Genomic DNA, 21,020 nt, shown 5'->3' on the forward strand with positions numbered 1-21,020 from the left:
GAGGTGGTGCCGACCCGGCAGATTGATGGCGGTAGAAGAGGGGCTTCGAGAAGGACGGTGTGCCTGTTGGCAAACATGACACCTGCAGGCACTGGCTCCTTCCACGTTGCCTGTCGGGACCATCGCGAACTGCTGGAACTGTCGGGACGGAGAGGAAGAAAGAGGGGAGAGAGCCGAAAGCGTTATAAAACGAGACATTGCATTCTGTAAAACGTGAGCGCAAAGTTACCCGACGCAGTTGCCATCATTTCGCCCGTATGGAATCTGGGTGCGGGCTTTGCTAGGTGCTGGGATCCTGCCAAGCGGCGTTCAATGTCGCACCGCTGACTGTCATGAACGGCTGGGACCAGGTGTGGACGGCCTGCAGGAGGAGGAGGAGTGTGTGGAGGTTGGGGGGGGGGGTAGTCGGTGGTGCAGACCTGGCTGTGGGCTGCTTGCAGCGTTTTGGCCCGAGTTTGGCAAACCCCCCGTGGCATCAAGGACCCGGCGCACCCCATTCAAAACTAAGCCAGTGCCGTGCCGAGATGTTCATTCTCCTTCCTCCCCCCCATCGAGCCGTCACGATGCTCAACTTTAAGATCTAGGAAGAAGCGGCTCTACTGTAGTCAGCTTGTGAGATCTGTGTATCTTCTCTCTCCTCTCAATTTTTCAAATCGTCCTTCTTCGTTTTCGCACTTCTTTTCGGTCCCAGTCCCTTTTTTGCAATCCCGGTTTCTTGTTCATCCCGTTCCACATCCCAATGATTGCCAGTTTGTTTGTCTAGAACGTTTCCCTTTCTCGCGACGCATTCACTTGCCCGCTGCGACAAAGGAAAACAGACCAACGGGCACCCTCTCTTTTCCCGGCAGCCTGTGCAAAAACCTAGACGACGAGCTTTCTCAGCTTCGCACCTGGTGGTGTTCGAAAACCACCCCCCCGGTCCCAACCAACCCGACCCCAACAAGGAATCCGCCTCCCATCAAAGAAAGGCGAGAAAAAAAGCGAGCAGGGTAACCAGGTCATCATCACTCATTTTTCCCGCCTGGCTTCTAACACCACGCCGGTGACCCGATCAAAACCGCCACTGCGTTCCTCAAAAGAGAAAGGGACCCGTTTTCAGGCTCCCGCCGGACTGGTCACACCACACAAGCGCTCCACGCCTGACAGTTGGGGCCACCTGGTTTTAGCCAGCGGCAAGTGTCGGTTACCTGGACCCTCGCCACACAGCGGGAAGAGTCATCGAGAACAAGGGGTCACCCGAAGCCGGCGACCTTATCTGAGTCGCCCAAACAGCCACGCGCGCGCCCTCTCACACCAAGGAGTCACATCGCCGCCTACCAAGGCCGATAGCAACTCAACGTTCCCGTCGTTAAATGCGGCTGACGACCTTGCTGCAACGACATCGTTAAGTCTCACCACACAGCAAAGCACACAGACACACACACAAGACACACACATGGTACCTGCATAGCCCACGCGCATCCCGAGCCAAGCCGCACACTGCCTGCCGCGATATCGTCATCCCGAGTCTCGAACTAGTCAGTCGTCTTGCCTGCCCCGACAAAAAAACACGTCGTCGCCTCTACGAACCCAGCTCCTCAACGCCCCGTATGGTAAGGTATTAACCACCATATAACCTCACCACTCTTCCGCTTGTCCTAGCGAAAGACACACACGATGCCTTTTGAGAGCATTGTACTTACACCAGTCGCCGTCCCCGCTCTGTCTACCGGTCTGATCTTTCGTGCAAAGTCGGCTTCTTGCGCCCAGCTCTAGAAGCCCGCTCTCCTCTTCGACATTTCCGGTTTTGCGGCAATCATTACGATTTGTCGCAGAACCAGCATCTCGATAGGTTCACGATCTGTTCAGCCCCTCTTCGGTTTTCCCGGTAGACACTGCGTGACGGCGACTGGAAGTCATTGGACGCGCCTCTATCCTCCTTAACACAAGATGATGTCCGCCGCCATCGACGAACCAACCCCTTTCGCCCAACTCACCCGCAACAATGCGCCCTATAACCTGTCATTAGCCACTTCGGCATCTTCCTCCTCCTCCTCCTCCTTCTGGTCCGATGTGTCTTCGCAGCACTCGGACGACTCGATCTCGACCGCCCCGACATCCTACTCCGACTCTTGCGATTCATTTTACTTCTCTCAACCTCTGGCCTCCTCGCAAACCTCAGTCAGCTCTCTCGGCAGCTCTTGCGAACCGGTCGTCAAGCTGCATGACCCCTGGGTAAAACCCCAGCTCCAATCTCAGAACGAAGCCGACCCTACCAAGCTCCGTCAGAACCCTCGGCGCACCGGCACCTCGGCGACTTCGCGCACCGGACGCCCGCCTTCTCTTGTGCGGCAGTCCGATCGCAAGCTCAGCTTCGTCGAGAACCTCGTTGGTAAGAAACATTCGCCTGCCGTCAAGGATATTTACTCAATGTTATTCCCTCCAGATACATCGACCCATGTTGTGGAAGCGATCTGGCCCACCTCGTCGGTGCCTCCGCGCCCTGACAGCGGAAACAAGGCAGTGCTGCCACTTCGCACCTTCATCCAGGAGACGCTGCGCCGCTCGCGGACCAGCTATTCCACCTTGCAGGTTGCTCTCTACTACCTGGTTTTGATTAAGTCGCATGTTCCGTCTTACGATTTCACCACGGAGCAGCCCGACGACTGCCGCTCTAGCCAGGCGATCCAATGCGGGCGTCGCATGTTCCTCGCAGCCCTCATCCTCGCATCCAAGTATCTCCAGGATCGCAATTATTCAGCTCGCGCATGGAGTAAGATCTCTGGCCTTGACACTCTGGAAATTAACCAGAACGAGATGGCTTTCCTCCTTGCCGTCAACTGGAAGCTCCACGTTACCGAGGAGACTTACAAGCGCTGGGCCGACTGCGTGTCCAAGTTCACGCCGACCCAGCCTCCTTCCCCCGGGGGGGCTGCCCAGCTGGTATACGAGAGACAATGCGATGACTTCCGGCGCATCATCCTGAACGTATCTCCAGAGCTCGACAACCTGGCTGAGCTGACCACTTGGTCGCCTGTTATGACGCCCACTCAAGACCTCCCCCCGCGGTCCCTTTATACGCCTCCCGCGGAACCTACTGTCGCATTTGCTTCCGATGGTGAGCTTCGCTCAGCCTCGAAGTTCCGTGGTATCCCTACCATCATGGAGCCCGTTCCGTCGATGGCGTATGTGCCCGGCCGCTTGGTTCCGGCTCTCGGCCTCCTCCCCACACCGCGCTTGACCCCCCAGGCTAGCGGACTCGGTACTCCTGCAGCGAGTGCCGCGTCTTCTCTTCTCGGGAGAAGCTCGTCGATGGGCTTTGCCATGGCTCAAGTGTCCACTTCGGCACAGGCCACTGATCGGTGGCCGCCCTCGGCAACGTCATCCCCGATGAGCTACGTGACTCGTCGTTCCTCGCTCGCCAACTCGGTCTCGACCGCATCCTCGCCCGAGTCAATGGTCTCGGATTCGTCCAGGCTCTCACGCTCCTCCTCGATCTCTTCGGCTTCCTCCGCCACCGCGCCGTCGTCCAAGTTGGACGTTCAGGCGCGATACCGGTCTGCGAAGCTGTGCAGTGAGAGGGTGAGCTTGCGGCCAACCATCGCATCGGTCCCCGAGGACCACGAGGCTTTCATGACATCATCACCCGAATCCTATGCTGTCCCAGCCGGAAAGGAGTTCAGCGAGATGTCTTTGGAGACGCCTCTGGGCCGTCGGGAACGCGAGATGGACGATGCCGCACGCGCTCTTCAGGAGCTTCAGCGCTCTGGCGCTACCCGACCGACGATGCCAGCGAGGGCTGGATCCAAGCGGGGTAGGGCTAACTCGGTCCATGACGACGTTCGCGAAATGCTCGCCGGCCAGCAGAACGATCTTTCCTGGCCCGAGTCCATGGTTCGCGCACAGGTGCCCGTCCGACGAGGCAGTTACAAGCGTGTCTGTTGCTCGACCGAAGCTGCGCGGGCGCCCAGGTTCTCTGCACTTCACCCAGCCGTTGGAGGATTTGGCGGCCCGGGGATGTGGGAGGGGATTCTCAATTAATAGCGCCCTACTGGCACACCCTATCGACTTTTCAACATGTCTAATATTGCTTTTACCGCGCCATCTCGCACATATCAGCAAACTTTCACAACAACACGGACCACCCTTGTGATACTATTGTTTTCTTGTATCGTTCCTTTTCTAGGAGGGATGAGGGCAGGTGATCTCAAATGGAGTTTTCTGCTTCCAAATACCCACCTTGGAGACCTCTAGCTCATAGACGGCTTAGATGGTGGCCAAGGGAAACGGGCGAAAAGCACGCTACGTTCTATTTTTGCATGGGTCCCGGACTCGGGGGGGAAACGGCATGGGAGGGGGAGGCGGCGGAATCCTGGTTGAATCGTTTGGCGAAGGTGGTTGTTGTCCTGTGTACGATGAGTGGGGTGGATGATTTTTTTTTTGCTTTTTACCGTCTTTCGTTTTCATTTTCTTTACCGTTACTGGCCCAGTTCTCGGCGTTCCCTACTCGCGGATGCCGAGAAGGGGAAATGGGATATTTATTAGGAGCATAATGGACGGAGCCAAGGCACCGGAGAGAAGTAAACGGCCGCCGATGCCTATTTCCTGCCTGTTGCACCGGCAACAAGGGGGAGGAGTTCGCAAAACCTTCGGTTTCTCTCCTCCCGTGCCTAAGGCTTCTTTGCATCACAAACGGAGTTTGAGCTGGGTTTTCCTCCCCAGAAGCGAGACCCTTCGGGCCCCTCGAGAGGAATCCTCTGGACGGACGAACGGACGGACGGACAGAGGCGGAACTGGATCCCATCAAGGTATCCCTTCCAAACTTGGCAGCTAGCATACACGCAAGTTATCGTGCTACTCTTAGCCCAGAGCACAGCTAGAAGCTACAGTATTTGACGCAGTTGGAGCAAACAGCTTTCTCGTTCAAGGATGACGCGGTCTCGCGGTTGTGCAACGCTGCGAATTTCGGCCTGAGCAAGATATTGAGAGCCTTTAAGCAGTCGACCGACGAGTCGGATCCGGCCCCGAGTGGACGCCATGGCTTGATTTGAGCCTTTTTTGAAGCTTGATTCTAAGGGCACTCCCTCTTGGAACGAACTGAGGATGTTTGTACTCTCTCTCGTGGCTCTGTCCTTGAAATTCACGGTCTAGCTTCATCTAGTGGACCTGCGGCTCACCACCACCATCGCCTAACGGATTACTCGTAGTCTCCTGAGACCGGAAGCCCTCGGCGCGCAAGGCAAGAAACAATATCACTAAACAAGAAATTGACGTTGCCGAGCGACAGGAGCAAAACCGACCCCGGCGGCGTGTGCCTGCTTGGTCAGCTTAGCGGGCTGGGTCTTTTGGGCCGGCCCATTCTGCATCCGGTCTCGCCTCGCCTCCGGAGTGAGTCATCGGGACGTTGACGGACGGATGGACCAACGGACAGACACCACCACCAACCAACTAACCAACCAACTATTCACTAGCTACCCCCTGGTCAGTTTTGGTTCACCTTTTTTTCTCTCCCGTTCTCTTTTTTTGGGTCTCCCGTTTTATTCTTGGGGGGGGATGTGAGTTGTTGCAGAGTTTTTTGTTGGCTCGCTGGCTGCGCTAATAGACCAGGGTAAGGTAAGGTGAGGTGAGGTGGCCGGGCCCAGTGATGAACTGGACAAAAAGGTGAGTGGGCGAGTGAGTTGTGCTTTCATCATGCGGACCCCGTTCACGCCGTCCCGGTCATGCCCGGGCAGTGGGTGGGTTCGTGTGGTTCACTCGGGTAGAGCGGTGGCGGGCATGACATGCCACGCGGTCTCACGTGCTTCGTGCTTGAATCAGTACTCAGAGCCCTCACCCCCTGAGCCAATATGGCGCGGTTGAGGTGGGTTGTTGTTCAGCGTCACGGGATCCGAGGTGGAGTTGATGCCTACCTCACAGTGCGATATCCCTTCTGTGCTTTCATCGTTTGTCAGTTTGCCTATCTGTCTATCTGTCTGTATGTTTTCCCCATACTTTCTCGTTTCTCTCTCCCGCTCTTGATCTCGCCCTTCGTCTTCCCCCTCTTAACTACTAAGCCTCCTGGTGGGTCCCGGATCACCCGGGGAGGCGGGTAAGTGCAGAGTGAGTATTGTGCGTGAGGAGGGGGGAGAGGGGGGCGGCGAGATGGATGCGGAAGGAGTCAGCGTTTTCCTTCTCTGGTTGGCCGTCGACGGATTCGTGGCGGCGTTTCGGTGGCGAGTGGGAACTCTTCCCGGCCCAAGACTCAATGGCCGTTTCACGGCGGTACTTGTAAATTGGGGCTCTTCTGCCTGTTGTGTATGTGATGGTGTATCCAAGAGAGGCCACCCTTGTTTACCTTGTTGGTATCTGTGTTCATACTCCTGACTCACACCGGGGGGCGACGGTCCACAGCGTGAGTGACTCGGTTCAGAGAGCGTGGCGGTGGATGAAGGAGCGTTTTCATTGTATTCTCCCAGCCGACGTTTCTTCGGGCCCATTATGAGCGGTGCTGTAACAGTCCGTCAGACACGGTTCTTGAACGATGGTGCCGAAACGCGTTTCAAATTTTGCCTTGGCCCATCCACATCGCGGGACGGGGGGCCAAGGAGGGACAGTCACGCACGAATGTCCACATTTCCGTGAATCCAACAAGGACCGAGTCTTCCGGGGCAGGTTACGTATGCATCTTGAAACCTCAAGTCGACGTCATTGGTCTTTAATCTCGGGGCTGAGAGTGTCAGTGACACAGCGATGAGGCGCATGATCATTACGAAGGTTGATTCATATGAACATGGAAGGAAGGCCCGTCCGAATCCCCCAAAAGCATTTGCTTACAAATTGCAAGTTGATCGACGGGATGCGGTAACCTTTCTCCGACCATGGTGACAAGAGCGGGCGAGTCGGCTTCACCTGAATGGCCATGTAGCATCGAATATTTAGGGTTAGCACCGACTGAATGCGATAGGGATCAGTAGTTCCTTGTTATTCAACCATGTGGACCGTGGTCTGTTCTTCAACGTAATCTATCATTCCGTATTGCGCCCAAAGGTGGTAGTAGTGTCCTGTGGTGAGCTGAGATGGTAGAGAAGAGAAAGGTGCCCAAATATAGGCGCTGTTGTACAGGGACCGAAATCAAAAGTCCAAACAGAGAGCCAACATCAACACCCATGCCTCTAAGACAACCCTCGCCGCGAACGCCAGTCTATCCGATACATGCTCTTGCGCCGAAGGGAGCCCAGTAAGAGGAAAAAAAAGAAGAACAAGCGTATCCACCCCCTGGAATCCAAGGCTCTGGCCGAGATGAAGTCTGGAGTGACTACCTGAAGGGCCACTTCTTTGTTCTCGCCTGCTTGGCGTTCTTGATCATGTTGATGCGCCTCAGCCTCTCGCGGTTGCTGGGATCCAGCAAGCCATCCGTACCATCTTCGCAAAACCACTGGTTCTGGCTGCGGAGACCACCCAGCCCGCCCCCGTTCATCTTGACCCGCCCAACCTTGCGGAGCTTCATCAGCCCGTACCAGCAGACGATGAGTGAGATAATGGACGAGATGCCAGTGACGGCGCCAAACCCCCAGTTTGTTTCCTCGATGAAGTTTTCGAGGTTCATGCCGTACAGGCCGGCTAGAAAGGTGCCCATGGCCAGGCCGAGTGTGCCGACGCTAAACTTGAGGTCGAGCAGCATGAGCGAGTTACGGTTGGCATCGAGAATCGCACGGATGCTAGATATGGGTTGTCAGCATCAACAAGCATTTGTGGTTTTTCAGCAATCAGGGAAAACTCACATTTCTTCCGTGTTCCTGATGCTCGACACGAGGTTGCTCGCCTCCTGTACCACTTCATCACAGACTTTGTTATATGATTCCAAGAGGAGTTCGACCTCGGTGTGATCATCCTCGCCCCTGACCAAGTCGTGCATCTTCTCAGTCAAGTACATGTCGGCAAGATCGTCGTCGGCCTCCAGCAACTCTTCGATGGCGTCGCGGACGAGCCTGGCTTTCTGCTCAAAGGTGCTGACCCTTTTCGACAGAACGAGGAGTATCCTCAGCTTCTCGCGATCGATATCGTCTTCTAGGTCGCTGAGGATACGAATGACTGGGTCTCGCACCGACTCGAAGTCGGCCTCTAGCTCAGCCGTGACCGACATCAGAACCGCTTCGAGGGCTCGGAATTCATAGGGCAAGCTGTTTGCCCCTGATACCTGCTTCTGCTGGAGCTTCCCTTGTAGGTCGTACATGAACGCTGACTGGGGGTATGAGGAGGTGGAACCATAGACGTCGAACAGAAGGACTCGGTCGTGCTTGATGAGGACCTTCAGGTGGAGAAGGTTGAGGAGGATGGCCGACGGACGGACCAGAATATGTGGGAGGTTGGACGAGTCGATCTTGCGGAGATCGCGCGGAAGGAGGCCATACTGTCGAGCGAAACTGTCAACAATCGGATTTCATTGGGATTTGTCCTAACATTGCGTACCCTAGCGATCAGCTCGCTCTTCTTAAGCTCACCGTCTACCATTATGACCTTCCCACTCCCGTCCACCTCGGTGCATCGCAACCTCGGGTCCAGCGCAGCCTTTGCGGTCATTGACCTTCGCTGGAAGATTGACCCGGATTCCTCCTCCAACCGCACTCGGATGTCGCCCTCCTTCAATGGCTCGCCGCCCTTCTTCGAGTCGGGCCCAAAAAGCCATTCGTGCCATGCCGGCTTGTTGCCATCCTCATTGGGCGTCTGTCGCGAGGAAGCATACCGATGGGCACCCCCGGCAGGCGCAGGCTCCTGGTTCTTGGTGGCGCTCGTTGCGGCGGCGCGCTGCTTCGTGAGCGCCTTTGGGAGAATCGCATCGAGGCCGAGGAAAGAGGCATGTAGTGTAGGTTTGCGACGGACTACTGGGGGGTTCATAAACCCTTCAGATAACCCGGTCCTCGCGCAGACGCAGGCATGGCGGCGGGTCGACAGGCGCGAAACACACTCGGCAAAGGCAAGGCCTTCGGATTGGGCACGCAAGAACCTGAGAAGCCTCCGCGATGGTACTGCTGGTTTTAATGCCAAAGGCATTGCAGGCGGGAGGGTCTGGTCACTCCAGATTGTTGGATGGTGGTCGCAACCCAGGTTTTTTTCTTTCTCTCGATCCGAATCAAATTGTTCGAAACCAAAAAGTGAACCTGCAGAATTATTGCCAGGGCGGTCGGATGTGGACACCCCTATCTGGTCCGTGCCCAAGCAGCCCATTCATGGTGTGCGGCTAGCGATAGACGGAGGGATGGCATCCCTGTACGAAGTACCTCGGTACATACCACATTGTTATTGGACTAAGGGTCAACTTCTTCTTCTTCTCTCAAATGGATCATCTCTAGAAGCGGATAGGCAAAAAAGGGATTTGTGTTAAATAATGCGGTGGGAGTTATTATGCTAAGAACGCCGGCCGTTGCCATACACACTGTACGAAGATCTTTATCAACGACACAGTACGAAGTAATTGGTATGATATCTGCTAATGGGCAGTGCTTGCTGCGGAGTGTAGGTGCTGTCCGAATGACATTTCTTCCCCAGACTCAAAACTCACAACCCCTCGGTTTTCCTACCTAATTCCAGTCCGATAACCATAAACCTTATATCTTTGCTTTTCGTCACGCCAATGAAACTGACCCCAATCAAAGTCAAGGGCAAAGCGGGTCAGCTGAAGAAATGGAAGCCGCCGCCACCGGAACCTGCCCGGCGATCGAAACGACGGCGAGATGACGATGATGAGGGCAGCGACAGCAAAGACGGCTCACGTCGCAGACGATTCAAGTCGAAAAGGCCAGCCGCACCCGTAGAGGAACTGCCGACCGAGGTCCTCGAGCGTATTATCCTGATGTCCCGGAACCTCAACGTCTTACGCAGTAGCCTCAGGATCGGCTATCGTTTCTCCTCCCCAGTATTTCTGACCGAGCTACTGGAGGCTGCTTTTGCGCCAACTTGGGGCGCCTGGTTCGGGTACGACAGAAATGTAGTGTGTTCTCCCCACGAACACTTTTTGCAGGCACTGGGCAACAGTTGCGTGCTGGATCCGGACTGGGTTCCAGGCGACCCTGATTTTCAGGTTTGCAATGCTCCTTGTTCAATACGAAACCCAAGTCGGGTTGGGAATCGAAGAATAGTTGGTTAACTCCCTTTGGAAAACCGCAGAGCGCCGTCCTTGCTTGCAGATGGGTCAACACCACCCTGGTGCTCGAGGCCCAGCAAAAATGGTACCGGAGGAACTGCGGTCCCGGCAACCTCCTCGAGCACCTAAACCCTCTCGGCCGCTCACGCGCTGAGTATGCCCTTGCGCTGTGGTCATCAAACGGTGGCCGAGATGATACGACAGCTCGTTTTGAAAAGGACTGGGAGCGGTTCAAGGTTTCTTGCGCCAACCTCTTCGCGGCGGATAGACCTAGGTTGGCCGACATCGATACCATCTGGGAGCAAGCAATGTACATGGACCTCCATCCCTTGACCAAGGTTCCGGAGCGCTTTTTAACCACCCCTTTTAATTGGGAAACTGCGAAGGCGACATACTGGCTCGTTCGCGGCGGGGGCCAATTACTCGCCGCGCAGATGTCGTCGTGGGAGGTACGTGTGATACATCTGAAATAATCACATCCAACGCGCGACCTACTGACCGACCTCGTTACAGCTGACTAAGAAAGGATATGATCGTGTCATGAAGCTCGCGGATCAACAGCTTATCCTAGTCTTACTCGTGCTCTGGGTTAAGCTGCGAGTTTTCGACCACTGGCCAGGATTCCTTCTGGAACAAGAATTGGACGTCAGCCAACAAATGCAACAATCAGAGAGCCCGGCGGACCGAAAACTATGGTTGTGGGCCTTCGAGCTAATGGGGTGCCGGGGTGCTCTTGGGGAACCGCAACCAAAATAATCTGCATCACATTGCGTTGGATCCTCCTGTTGGGTTGCCTGTCGCCGGGGCATGTTAGGCGGAGCGCAGCAATATATGGCGAAGAGTATTGGAACACAAATATCGACAAACCCCTTCCGGAGGTTTGGATAATCCAGAACCATGTCTTCACGTCAAAGGAGACCAGGATTTGCAGAGAATGTCGAGATATTCCCTATCAAGCGTCGTTGGGATGTACAAGAGACGCATCGCAAAAATGCCCGTGACCCAGTTCCCGTTCCCAGTGTGCGAAATGACGTGCCATGCCATAAAGTCATCATAATGACTTCTACCTGGTGATCTCGAAATGCCCGGGGTCGCCCCTTGCTGACCAAACCCATCGGGTATCACCAGGCCGTGCCCCCTCCGTCCCCAAACGAGGATTCCCGCAGCGTGATCAACATTGTCTGAAGATGCCGCTGGACGTTGTCGGAATTGACTTAATTGCGGTGGGTAACTTAAGCGCCGGGGTTGGGGTTCATCTGTACAGCACAACACATCAGTCTACCCTGCCCTGAACCTCCATCGTTCGAGAACCAAACTAACCTTGCGCTTGCCGCCGGTCAACGTGATGTTGACGAAACGGCGAGTGTAAGTGAGTCTCTTCTTCGCACGGCCCTTGCTATTCGATTGTTAGATCCCGGTCGTCTCGCGGTCGCTCGTGTCGGGGCTTTGTTGGGTTCACATACGGAGTCTTCTTCTTCTCCTGCTTCTCGACCTTGGGGGTCTGAGACTTGACCTTTCCTGTATGTACCAGTCAGAGCCCATTTCACAACTACCATATTCCCAATCTTCGATTCGACGGTCGGTGAAACTGTTGTTGGCGGGGAATCGACGTACCGGCACGAGCCAAACTGTGGGCGGCAAGAGTTAGCGATCAAGGCAAACACCAATAACTATAAAATCATCCTTGGATAACCATACCTTCCGTGAACCTTGCCCATTTTGGATGATTGTCGTCGAAAACTCTCTCGAAGGCTTGTTGGAGAGGACGGTGACAGGGAAAAGAGTCTGCGGGTGGTATCTTTTCGAGGCGGCGATTTCTGCGGATTATCCTGGTTACCTAATACTTGTGGGAGCCCTGCGGGGCTCGGTTTGGGGCTTCAGACCGGCAAGGGTGCTCCTTTAGGAAGTCACATGATATCCCACGTGACACTCTCGTCTCAGAACGTCTCGCTCTGCCTTGCGCAGCAACGCCTCCAGCTTTCATCATTTGGCGACATGTGATGGTATCACCCGATAAGTTACATCCCTGCAGTTCCATGCAACAGTACCTCATCCACGTTATGTTAAAACCACCCTGGAAGCCACCTAATTGCCGATGGCAGCCCCAGCCTTCAAAGCATAAGAAAAATGGCTCTACGTCTGCACGCAGGTCTCTAGTCAAGGATAAAATTTGTCTGTCGCGCATACACGAACAGAACAGACCTCTAACGAGAAAAACTCCAGTCGGAAAATTGAAGCATGTCAACCAACCGCGAAAGCGGGGAGAGATGATCTGATAAGATTGCTTGGCGGCCAGGGTTCCTCCAATGACCCCACAACCGCATCGTCTGACCCAGCCTGGAACTGGCGGTTGTTGCTGGGGTACGCCGGGAGGGGTGGCCAACCTCCCCCGGGCATTGGCACTCTCAAAACGAGCATCCATCTAGGAGCCCGGAATAGCCGAACCCCCCCCCCGTTCTATTCCAATTTGTATTTTCTATCCGTTCTCTAAGCTATCCCCATACTTGACTCATCCACCATGAGGCCCGCCCTCGCAAGCACACTCATCTTCTGCACGGCGGCATCAACAGCTGCTGCCGCCGTGGTTTCTGCCCCGGCCAACGAACTTCGCATCCCTACATCGTACGAATCCGCCGTTCTCGGCCGGCGCATTCTCGCACTCACCCCGCTTGGCACCCTTTCCACAGTGTTTCCCGAGGACAAAAACAGCAATGACGCCTCGGCACAAGAGAGACGCCCCCCCGGGCTCGGCGGGATGCCGTACGGGCTGATGGAATACATCGCCGATTGCGAGACCGACGACGCCGGCAACCCCACCATCTTGGCCATCGCCATCGGGACGACCTTCAAGAACGCCGCCGCGGGAAGCAACGTGAGCCTGGCCGTGCAATGGGCACCGCCGCACCCGCCTGCGAAACGGATCAAGAGCGGACGAAAGAGCTGGTTTTCCTTCCTGGACCTGTTCGGCGCCGCCGAAGACGCACACTATCACCATCATCATTACCACGATATCCCCCTTCCCTACTCGGCCGCCAACCTCCCGCGCTTCTCGTTACTGGGACATCTCGAGGCGATCGAGGGCGGCGACGACCGCGACGGGGAGGTCGGCGCGGCGCTAGCGAGTTGCTACGTCAAGTCGCACCCCGACGCGCGGTATTGGCTTCCGGGGAACCGGATCCACGAGGCGCACTTTGTGCGCCTTGTTGTCGAGCAGGTCTACTGGGTGGGCGGGTTCGGCGACCGCGCATTTATCGGGTGGATTCCTGTTGCCGAATGGTATGTCTACCCACGCCCTTCCTCTCAGCGAGGCATTCATTCCCACCCCCTTGTTTTTGGAACGTCTGCAACGATGAGTAGGTTTGCTGACATGCCTGTCTAGGCAAAACGTTACGCGGGAGGAGTGGCAAAGGGCTCGCCTGCCGGGCGAGAAAAAAGGGTGGAAGGAGTGGTCTGCTCAGGGTGATTTGTAGCCTGGTGCCCTTGGAGAGCCGTGTCTGATTCATCACAGTAGCCCGCCGGCGAGGTGGTAGAGATTGGTAAAGGCTCTTTCCCGAGCGGTTTGTTCGGTATTAATCAATGGCTCATTCTATTTGGCACACGTACTTTAAGCATCCCCTGGGGTTCTTAACTCAAGCATCACAGCGGCTAAATATACGACGCGCATTACAAGCAAAATATATTTGTGTTCGAAGCGGAGATTAAAAGGGTATCGAAAAATCTATATGTTTTTCGTCCCGCCGCATGTCATCACATACACCCACCTTCCGTTCCGACACCACAGGCCCTGCCTTCACTGGTCGTTGAATCAAAAACACGTACCTTAATCTACACGAATGATCACTTTCCATCCCAACGCCCCCGCTTCTCGGATCGCGCACGCCAGGCATCCCCTCCTACGTCGGCTGATCAAGGCATTCCAGCCCTTCTCGGCACAAAATGCCCTAGCGAGGATTTCCATATCAGACCCAAATTGTCGCCGCCGTGTCTCCGAGTGCATTTTCTTCGACGCGCTCTCAAGCGCGCCCTCCATACCACCCTCTGCTGCCCCGCCACCTACTGTAGGGTTAGAAGAGGTAGGCGAGAGCATGTTAGACATGTTGCTATCAGTCCGACTGAGGACCGGCGACAAAGGGATCTCGTGCTCCTGCGGTTGTGGCTGGAAACCCGTGATGCAGTCGATGACGAGCACCTTGGCGACCTTGTTGGGCGTGGCGGGTGTCAGGCTCGGCCCGGTGATGGGATGTCGACGAGTAGCTGCCAAGTAAGGATTCGAGCGAAAAATCCTGCTTAATGAGGAGCTCGGACAAGTGGAGCGCTGTGTAGGTATAGTACTTGTGTAGGGGGTGGCCTGGAGGTTGTTAGTGTAACTCGAACAGGAAGGTTAGATGGACGCTTAATTTTCTCACCAACAACGCTCGCCGTCTTTCCAATAGCGCCGATGCCAGAAAGGTCGACTTGTTGGATGGTCGGGCTAGAGGGTGACTTCATGATTTTGACATGTTGCGAAGGCACACAGGGGTGCGCAGTTACAAAGTTGATGTCTTTTGCCAAGGCGTATGTGTATTCCTTTGTCTCCTCCAAGTCGAGGTCTGTCACTGTGAACGTTATAGCAGCAGCGTACCGACGGATTTTCAAAGGTCGGCTAGTTCCGCTGGAATCCGACGCCGGGGTAGTTTCGTATTCTTCGGTTGGCGTAGTGTGGACAGAATCGACTGGTGCCACGAGGTTGAGCACCTTCAGATCGATGTCAAGGACAGGAGGCGCTTTATCACGGTAAATATTCTCAAACGGGATGATGAAGTCGGCTGGGAGTACAGAGGAGGGGTCTGTATCCCCCAGAATATTTGACTCTCTCTCAACCGCCTTCTTGCCCCACAGACGGGCTTTTCTGTCGACCTGTTGCGCGTCTTCTGTATATTTGAGTCAGCCCAACACAACCTCGCTGAACCGTCCCGATCTCGTTCTTACCAGGAACTTCTTCTCCTTCAATATTCAGCCAGCCGTCACTGAGCCCATGTGGAACGACGTCGCTCGAAATCCAGCCCATGCATTCCACGGCACCCTTTCCAGCGCCCAAGACACGGCCGACAATGCAAGATGTGCTCCAAAAACTCTTTCCGGAGTACACAAAACCACCACACAGATTGGCCATTGGGCCCAGCTTGGATAGAGCCTCTGAATCGTTCTCCAATAGAGTCGCCATCAGAAAGTGGCAGACCCCTTCCCCTGGGAGTATCAACCCCGATACATAGCTCTTGGAGAGCCATCCTGACGAATGTAATTCTGCTGAGATCCGTTTCCGCCGAGACGGTGGACGTCGGGATTGGGTATCCTCTTTCGAGCTGCCAAAGTAGGATGAACGATGGCTATCCGGAGCACTCGGACTAGCGAACGGCGTGCTGAGCGGAGTGCCGTCCACCACGGAACGGCAGTTCTCGGTTATCTTGGATACGTAGGATCCGGCTTCGGGCCAACGCAGCCGCAGCGCAAAGTGAGCCAAGCCATTAATTTGACGGCGGACATGTTTCCCCTTGATAGCATACACCGGGGCACGGCTGTGGTGGCTATGCGAGTCATGGTCACGAGTGAGCGACATGCGTTTTGTCAGTGTTGCCAGCCAGCCCGACGGCTTCTCCTCGGCGCTAGCCGGCTCGCTCGCTTCCGTCTTAACGACCTCGATGTTTTCGAGCCACACCCGCGCTAGGATCAGCGACCATTTGACCGCTTTATTTGCTTCTTTTTCGAACTTGTGGATCTCGGCGGGCCTGATGCTCTCGACCCCAAGCTCCTCGCCCTCGGTGATTGCGTCGAGTCTGACGAGAAGCTCGCATGCTAGCAATATCTGCAAAAGTAGCCAGTACCGCTCCTCGTGGACGCCGCTCGCCGAATCGCCCGTTTTGACAGACGAGCCATCTGTGCCATCGTCCTCTGACTGGTTATCCCACAAAAGCTGCCCCAACCGGATCCTCCATTCAACATGCGAGAAGTCGATCCACATGTTTGGCGCGGCGAGGATTTTGACCAAAGCTAGAATTTGAACTGACAAGCTGTAGGGGTCTCGGTGATCTAGCACCTTTGTAGGCGGATGGAGAATTTGGAGGAACAACTCGTTGTAAAGTTCGCTCGAAACCCGTCGTCCACGTGGATGTTGCTCGCCGTACCTCTGTCCGTTCTTGATCAGTTGTTCCATGATCAAGACTTCGTCAACGTGACGGAGACCGTCCTTTGAGGTAAGCATTTTCTGGCGTTGTTCGACGACGGCGGGGTGTCTAGCCTCGAGGCGCTCGAACCCCCATTGTTCTTCCTGCAGGGCATCGGCCACGGCTAGCTCGAGGGCTGCCTGATAGCCTAAGCTTCCTTTCTCAAGCCCAAACATGCTCAGCATATTAGGTCGTTCGCGGCATCGAGGGTAAAAGTGCGCTCGGTGCTTGACTTCGGAAGCTCTCTGTGCGGCAGACCGGTCACTTGTAACGTCGCGAGTGATGTGCGGCCAAGCCGTGACAGAGCCCCAGGCCTTGTCCTCAATCTGCGTGTGGTCCACGAGGTCCCGGATCTGCACCTCGTCGTCCCACGGAAACGCTACCGAGGGATGTGGAGCGCCGGTGTAGTGTCCTTCGGACCGAGCGAAGTACTGCGGCGCTCCCGAGAAGAGCTTCTCGACCTCGGACTCGGTCAGAGTGGCCATGATGCGAGTCAACTTGAGAACCGGTCTTGCGGGCGGGTCCCGTGTCTGCTCGCTGCCCGGAGGCGGGGGTGATGGCAACGGCTTGTTCGGGTTGACCGGTGTTCGTGGTGAGAGTGGTGTTGGAGTATCCGAGATCTGAAGCGTATCGCGGATGACCAGTCAGCGGCAATCATTGCATTGTTAACTAACTTTTGAAGCGGGACATTGGGCGGCGAGAAGCCATTGAATGTCTCAGTAAAGGTCTAGGTGGATGTCTGCAAGTTCCCCGGAGCTGTTCATACGATTGGTGCAGGAACCGTTGGGGAAGATGCCGTGGTCACGCGGGCTCCTTCTGGGGGGTGACGACACAACGGGAGAGAGGGAGCGGGACTTGAAGCCGAACCCCGACTTCAACAGCCTGGGCTTGGCTTGGCTCGCACCTTCCCCAGCCCGAACTGCAAAGGCCGGCCATTTGCAATGAATGCCATCGCATGATGCAGTTGCCTCGAATTCGAGAGCACCGACATATTGTCATGCATGAGGGTAAGCGCAAGGGTTGGGTGACCTTTCTTACCTCAGAGGCTGTTCCCCGCTGAGGGGTTGACGAGGGTGGCTTCCCTGTAAGTCGATTCCTGATGTTGTACAACAATTCTTTGTTGAAACCTCGTCGCCCTTTGATCTCACCGTCGGCGGTCTCTTTTGATCCAACCATGGTTCGATTGCTGTCACGTTGATCGTCTTCCTGCGCTGGGGTGCCGCCCTCAGTCTTGACGTCATGTTCTTCTTTCTGTTGCTCGTTCCCCTTGCGATTGCGGGGCGATCTCCTCAGCATCGAGAACGGGGCCATTGTCGATGATGCGTGCGTCCGATATTGGGTCCCGCGCGACCTCAAGCACACGAGCGGCTCAGTGAAAGCTCGCTTCCAAGTTGCGTTCAGCTTTGGCGGACGGACGGACAAACGGCAGCTTGCAGGTTCGGGAACCTGGAAGCGCGGCCAAGTAGGTATGTATAGTAACTACTCGGAAGCTTGCAGGGTTATATATATAGCATGAAATAAAACGACGCAAAGGTTAATTGTCCGATGAGTGTGAATGATGGAAATGAGATGGAGCCTCGATCCATGGGTCGGCCCTTGCAGCAGGGACCGGACCAAGGACTTGCGTGTCAAGCATGAAGGGTTTCCAGAGTTTGTCGCGGGCGTCAGTTATATCGCAGAACCGCCGTGCCGGGGGAGGAGCGGGCCAGACAACCAACGATAACTTGCATCTAATCATTCGCAAACCTTATAAGGCTGTTCTTATGAATGGTAAGGGTGTGGTCGAGACCCCCGAGTCGTCCTGCATGACGGGTACCAACACCAACGCTGCTGTTGGGTGGATAGCCGTCCCACCAAAACGTCCCGGTCATCCTGCCAGGGCCAATCGCACTGCTGAATGCACTGCTTGGTTGACTTGTTTCGAGTCTGGTACCCAATGCAAAACTTGGAACGGCATCGTGGCGCAGATTGGGTTTCTCATCGTTGATGCGTGCTGGCCTTAGCCTTGTAGTGAGTAGTGGAGGATTATATCAATGACACCGAGCAAGGCGCTTGACAACAGCAGCGAACTCAATCTCTGCCAGTTAATCGTTCGCCCTCGAATGGGGAAAAAAGTGGAATAACTAAGCACGAGTCTTCAGTCCAGTTCTGCTTCGGTTGTTTGAAGTTTGTCAAATCAAAAGGTTGGACAACAAGCAATTTCCCGTGAGACGGATCACCCCCCGAAGCGGTTCCGGTGGGCCCCCATCTTCACGCGAACCCCAGTAGCTGAAAGTTGAAACCGAGCCATCTCTTCCTTCTCGCTGCCAAGGAGAACTACCCCCAAGCTAAGAGTGCTTCCGAGTTGTAAACCGAGTTCCGAGTTCTGGAGCCCATTCGAGCGCCGCTTGCTGGTTTGCGTTCACTCGAGGCAGGTTTGGCTGGAATCGAAGCGCGAACCATATTGGGTTGTGTTGGCTCAAGTTTAGACTGATCAACACCGCCCGGTAAGGGTCGAAGGTACCTGGGTACGGAACCCAAATATTGTCAAAAGATGACTCGTGATCCAGAGAGCTTAGGCTGCGGTGTCGTGGATCACAATCAACAGATATTTTGCGTCAGGCACGATGACAAACTCCTGCTTCTTGGTTCGCAACCGCAACAGTTTTACTTCATCCTGCAAGGTGCCTGCTTGTCAGCCCTGAACCTTGACCCCGGGCGGAACAACCCGACGTACCTCGGTGTCAAGTTCCTGCACAAGGCCACCGGCGGTGTTGACAAAATTCCACACCATCGAGGCCAATTCTTCAGTGCCCTGGTCGTGGTTGGCGCTGCCTCCATCGCTTTCGTTAGCAAACGACCCAGCGGCGGGCACCGACGATCCCGATGGCTTTGCCGTCCGAATTGACCCAACCTGGCCACTGGTCTTCAAGATGGCCCCCGAGGCGCGGTCTAGGGCGATGGTTGCCCTCACGCCTGCTTTTTTGGAAAGACGGCCCAAAGTCTCTTCGAGCGCATCGGGGCCAGTGCCCTGAGTGATACAGTCAGATATTATAACACTCCTAAATTGCATGACAGAAGTCAACTTACCAGAGCTGCGTCTGACATAATAACGTTATTGAATGCCAATTTTATTTTGCCTTGGGCGCTTGAACATGAAAGTTGAAAGTTTGGGAATACACAGGTGGAAGCTGCTGCTGATGATGCGGCGTTCGGTGTGGATGAATGTCCTTCCCATTGAGGCGCAACCTGGGGCCAAGCCAGGTTAGCAAGTAATATTAGGGATCTGGAAGTCACTGTGTTGCGATCGCTGATGGCTTAGAATGGATATGCCTGTCTGGTTTACCTCGAGGCGCGCGGCGAAACCAACTATTTTTAATTTATATAAAGTCTCGTTCTTCCCATGTCCTTTTACCCTCCTTTCACATTAACTTGCCTTGTAAATGATTGAAAGCCCAGTCAATCGAACTTGACCTTGTCAGACACCGTGTAACATGCATCGATAGACACTGTAGGTCCACCTTGCTTGCGCCCCGCTGCCCCCTGTTTTTGCCGCGCTACACCGCTAAATTTTCCCATTCTCCTGCATCAACAAACTGAAGTACCCTTTGGGCCGGCCAGAGAGCATCGTGAATGCCAGCCAAGTCATTCATGAGGAGCTAATAATGGGCTCTAGCAACAAAAAGAAGAAGGAGAAGAAGAAGGACTTTCAGGTATGAACCCCTATATTTAAGAAGGAAGGTCACTTACTAACCCGCACACAAGAAAGCAAAGCTGAAAGTGGGAAAAGCCAAAGCGAAGGCAGCAAATTTCACCGATACTAGCTTCAAGTCCAAGTGTATGTACTGACCAATGTCAGCGTAGCAGAACTCATTTTATTAACATATAATAGCGATTGTGGTCAATCAACAGACTCTCTCAACCGATGGTTCGGACCCAATAGAACAATTCAAGCTGAATCTGTCTCTGGCCATCAATGCAAAGTCGGACAATCAGAGACGAGATGCATTGGCTCACATTACCAACCAACTCTCAGCCAATCCGCCTAACAACCCTGTTGGAGCTTCGGGCGTCTTGACGAAGTTACTTCCCATACTGTCAGATGGGTCCATGTCGGTGCGCACACAACTCCTCAAGCTACTCCGAGCCTTGCCGCCAGCAGAGGTTGGACCACATGTGGAGAAAGTTCTCATGTATATCCGAGGTGGCATGACGCATTTATCTATCGACATCCGCACCCGATACCTTGAATGTCTTGGAATGGCTCCTCGAGATTGCTGGGGACCAAACTGGTCTCCTGGCCCTTGGGGGTTGGCTGAATAGACGCTGAACAGTTTTGGCTCTATGCTGGGGTGGAACCCCAGTGTTGGGTCTGCCATTGGGAATAAAGGATGGACTTCTGCCTCCAAGGCGACACTGGGCACCAAGAGAGGTCCTGAAGCACAGGCGAGGCAGATCCAAGTCCTGGCCATGTTTCTCCAGACTGGGTTCAAGCCAGAGGCACCGATACCGTACAACCCAATGGCATACTGGGACAATATTTACCGTCTCCCTGGCACCCCCAACCCTTTTGCCTACCTTAATCTTTTTGGGGCACCCAGAGACGAGGACAGCCGAGATGTACCCCGACCGCATCTCGAGACAGCGCATCTTTGACACCAAATGGAGGGCTGCTATCTCAGTTGGGATGGAGAGCTCAAAAAAACAAGGTGGGTACAATTGGCAGGGCTGCTGGCCGCATT

At 54.9% G+C, this 21,020-nt stretch overlaps 9 protein-coding genes across 9 annotated transcripts; 4 read left to right on the top strand and 5 right to left on the bottom strand.

The window, feature by feature from the left end:
* Positions 1 to 1,929: 1,929 nt before the first annotated feature.
* CHGG_06486 (uncharacterized protein) lies at positions 1,930 to 4,020 on the top strand (the record flags this gene model as incomplete). Its single annotated transcript, XM_001222580.1, has 2 exons — positions 1,930 to 2,371; positions 2,426 to 4,020. The coding sequence occupies 2 exons, from the start codon at positions 1,930 to 1,932 to the stop codon at positions 4,018 to 4,020; spliced, it is 2,037 nt and encodes a 678-aa protein (XP_001222581.1).
* Positions 4,021 to 5,792: 1,772 nt separating this feature from the next.
* CHGG_06487 (uncharacterized protein) lies at positions 5,793 to 6,455 on the bottom strand (the record flags this gene model as incomplete). Its single annotated transcript, XM_001222581.1, has 2 exons — positions 5,793 to 5,908; positions 6,314 to 6,455. The coding sequence occupies 2 exons, from the start codon at positions 6,453 to 6,455 to the stop codon at positions 5,793 to 5,795; spliced, it is 258 nt and encodes an 85-aa protein (XP_001222582.1).
* Positions 6,456 to 7,273: 818 nt separating this feature from the next.
* On the bottom strand, positions 7,274 to 9,009 carry CHGG_06488 (uncharacterized protein; the record flags this gene model as incomplete). The annotated part of the gene is made up of 3 exons (XM_001222582.1): positions 7,274 to 7,676; positions 7,740 to 8,368; positions 8,428 to 9,009. 3 exons carry the CDS (start codon positions 9,007 to 9,009, stop codon positions 7,274 to 7,276), a joined length of 1,614 nt encoding a protein of 537 aa, XP_001222583.1.
* A 580-nt stretch (positions 9,010 to 9,589) lies between these two features.
* Positions 9,590 to 10,855, top strand: CHGG_06489 (uncharacterized protein; the record flags this gene model as incomplete). Its single annotated transcript, XM_001222583.1, has 3 exons — positions 9,590 to 9,946; positions 10,123 to 10,548; positions 10,613 to 10,855. The coding sequence occupies 3 exons, from the start codon at positions 9,590 to 9,592 to the stop codon at positions 10,853 to 10,855; spliced, it is 1,026 nt and encodes a 341-aa protein (XP_001222584.1).
* A 476-nt stretch (positions 10,856 to 11,331) lies between these two features.
* Positions 11,332 to 11,817, bottom strand: CHGG_06490 (40S ribosomal protein S30; the record flags this gene model as incomplete). The annotated part of the gene is made up of 5 exons (XM_001222584.1): positions 11,332 to 11,355; positions 11,420 to 11,495; positions 11,563 to 11,617; positions 11,714 to 11,727; positions 11,798 to 11,817. The coding sequence occupies 5 exons, from the start codon at positions 11,815 to 11,817 to the stop codon at positions 11,332 to 11,334; spliced, it is 189 nt and encodes a 62-aa protein (XP_001222585.1).
* Positions 11,818 to 12,617: 800 nt separating this feature from the next.
* On the top strand, positions 12,618 to 13,569 carry CHGG_06491 (uncharacterized protein; the record flags this gene model as incomplete). The annotated part of the gene is made up of 2 exons (XM_001222585.1): positions 12,618 to 13,375; positions 13,479 to 13,569. 2 exons carry the CDS (start codon positions 12,618 to 12,620, stop codon positions 13,567 to 13,569), a joined length of 849 nt encoding a protein of 282 aa, XP_001222586.1.
* Positions 13,570 to 14,202: 633 nt separating this feature from the next.
* Positions 14,203 to 17,610, bottom strand: CHGG_06492 (uncharacterized protein; the record flags this gene model as incomplete). Its single annotated transcript, XM_001222586.1, has 4 exons — positions 14,203 to 14,447; positions 14,506 to 15,009; positions 15,068 to 16,919; positions 17,338 to 17,610. 4 exons carry the CDS (start codon positions 17,608 to 17,610, stop codon positions 14,203 to 14,205), a joined length of 2,874 nt encoding a protein of 957 aa, XP_001222587.1.
* A 1,243-nt stretch (positions 17,611 to 18,853) lies between these two features.
* CHGG_06493 (uncharacterized protein) lies at positions 18,854 to 19,386 on the bottom strand (the record flags this gene model as incomplete). Its single annotated transcript, XM_001222587.1, has 3 exons — positions 18,854 to 18,955; positions 19,016 to 19,309; positions 19,369 to 19,386. The coding sequence occupies 3 exons, from the start codon at positions 19,384 to 19,386 to the stop codon at positions 18,854 to 18,856; spliced, it is 414 nt and encodes a 137-aa protein (XP_001222588.1).
* Positions 19,387 to 19,943: 557 nt separating this feature from the next.
* On the top strand, positions 19,944 to 20,601 carry CHGG_06494 (uncharacterized protein; the record flags this gene model as incomplete). The annotated part of the gene is made up of 3 exons (XM_001222588.1): positions 19,944 to 19,991; positions 20,044 to 20,116; positions 20,171 to 20,601. The coding sequence occupies 3 exons, from the start codon at positions 19,944 to 19,946 to the stop codon at positions 20,599 to 20,601; spliced, it is 552 nt and encodes a 183-aa protein (XP_001222589.1).
* Between the last annotated feature and the right edge of the window lie 419 nt (positions 20,602 to 21,020).

This window comes from Chaetomium globosum, genomic scaffold (assembly GCF_000143365.1).
Source record: "Chaetomium globosum CBS 148.51 scaffold_3 genomic scaffold, whole genome shotgun sequence".
NCBI classification, from domain to species: Eukaryota; Fungi; Ascomycota; class Sordariomycetes; order Sordariales; family Chaetomiaceae; genus Chaetomium; species Chaetomium globosum.